Source organism: Egretta garzetta, unplaced genomic scaffold (assembly GCF_000687185.1).
Source record: "Egretta garzetta isolate BGI_Z169 unplaced genomic scaffold, ASM68718v1 scaffold257, whole genome shotgun sequence".
In the NCBI taxonomy this organism is placed as follows: domain Eukaryota; kingdom Metazoa; phylum Chordata; class Aves; order Pelecaniformes; family Ardeidae; genus Egretta; species Egretta garzetta.
Genome location: NW_009260344.1, coordinates 533,147 through 534,240, shown reverse-complemented (window position 1 = coordinate 534,240; position 1,094 = coordinate 533,147). Strand labels below are relative to the sequence as shown.

The window sequence follows — 1,094 nt, the reverse complement described above, 5'->3', positions numbered from 1 at the left end:
AGATTATTTTTTTTTTTTTTTTGTCCTGCTGTCCCTTGCACAAGCAGAAAGCTTTTCAGACCTGCAGGCCCTGTTTCAGGGGGCAGTCCTTGCTTCTGAACAGAATTATCCTTCTTCTCTAAGGCCATGTATTGTCGTGGGATTCTGATGTCTTCCTTTTTCTCGAGCCATTCCCAGCCTTCTCTGGTGTGTTTAAAAATGTCACCAATTTTCTGTAAAGGTCTAATCCTTGTGTTAAGTGCCTGCCCTCTCTGTTGTTCGGGGTGCAAGCCAGGCTGGGTGAAGGGCGCACCATACCTGGGAATTACGTGTCTGTCAGGAAGATTCCTCACACGCTCCCAAGCGAAGGAGCACAGGGGTTGGGACTTTAAAAGAGATGAGCTACCGAGCTCCTTTCTGTGCTTATAAGCGATTATGTGGTTTTATTGCATGACTGAAGTGTGCGATATTTCTGTTGCTGACAGGGAAGGCCGCTCTAATGCTCACATTAAAGGAGATTACCAAAGAATCGGAGATGTTATGCTAAAGAACATTCAGAGTATGAAGGTAGGAATGATCCTATAGCTATTAAGCTTTGACACGGATTAGAATTACTGTGCTTTTCATTTTCATAATCATGTTGCCTCTTGTGCTGGTTTTTGCCAATTGTAATCAAAGCCTATGCTATAAAAGTTCCATTTGATGAAGTATCAAGTGTTTGGTGAGCCCTGAGATTTCAGAATTGCTAGCTGATTTTAAGTTGTCCAGCCCCTTTCCTCAGTCCCCTCTCCAAATATAGGAACCACAAACACAGAAGTTCAGGAACTTTTCATTTCCAGTTCTTTTTTCTTTCAAATAAGAAAGCAAAACATGGGAATTTGTATGGCTGAAGAGACTGTTCAAACGCCGAGTGTGCCTACTTGCGCATGCAAATGTAAGTGTTAAGATGTTGCAGCAGTAGCAACCGTAACCTGGCCATTGATTTGGTTTGGGAAACTTATATTTGTGCACTATGGTGCCAAGTCGGATGAAAGGTTTTCGAATAAACATGACCAATTGCCTTCGATCCCTTTAAAGCTAGAAGCAAAAATACATGTATGAAGTGTAAATTGAGG

General features: G+C 42.1%; 1 protein-coding gene across 1 annotated transcript in view; it reads left to right on the top strand.

Moving 5' to 3' along the window:
* FARP1 (FERM, ARH/RhoGEF and pleckstrin domain protein 1) overlaps positions 1 to 1,094 on the top strand; it is a 176,295-nt gene that overhangs the window by 157,762 nt on the left and 17,439 nt on the right. Inside the window, exon 16 of the mRNA XM_009642701.2 lies at positions 465 to 546. Within this exon, the coding sequence (XP_009640996.1) occupies positions 465 to 546 (82 nt within the window). The remainder of the gene's footprint in view (positions 1 to 464; positions 547 to 1,094) is intronic.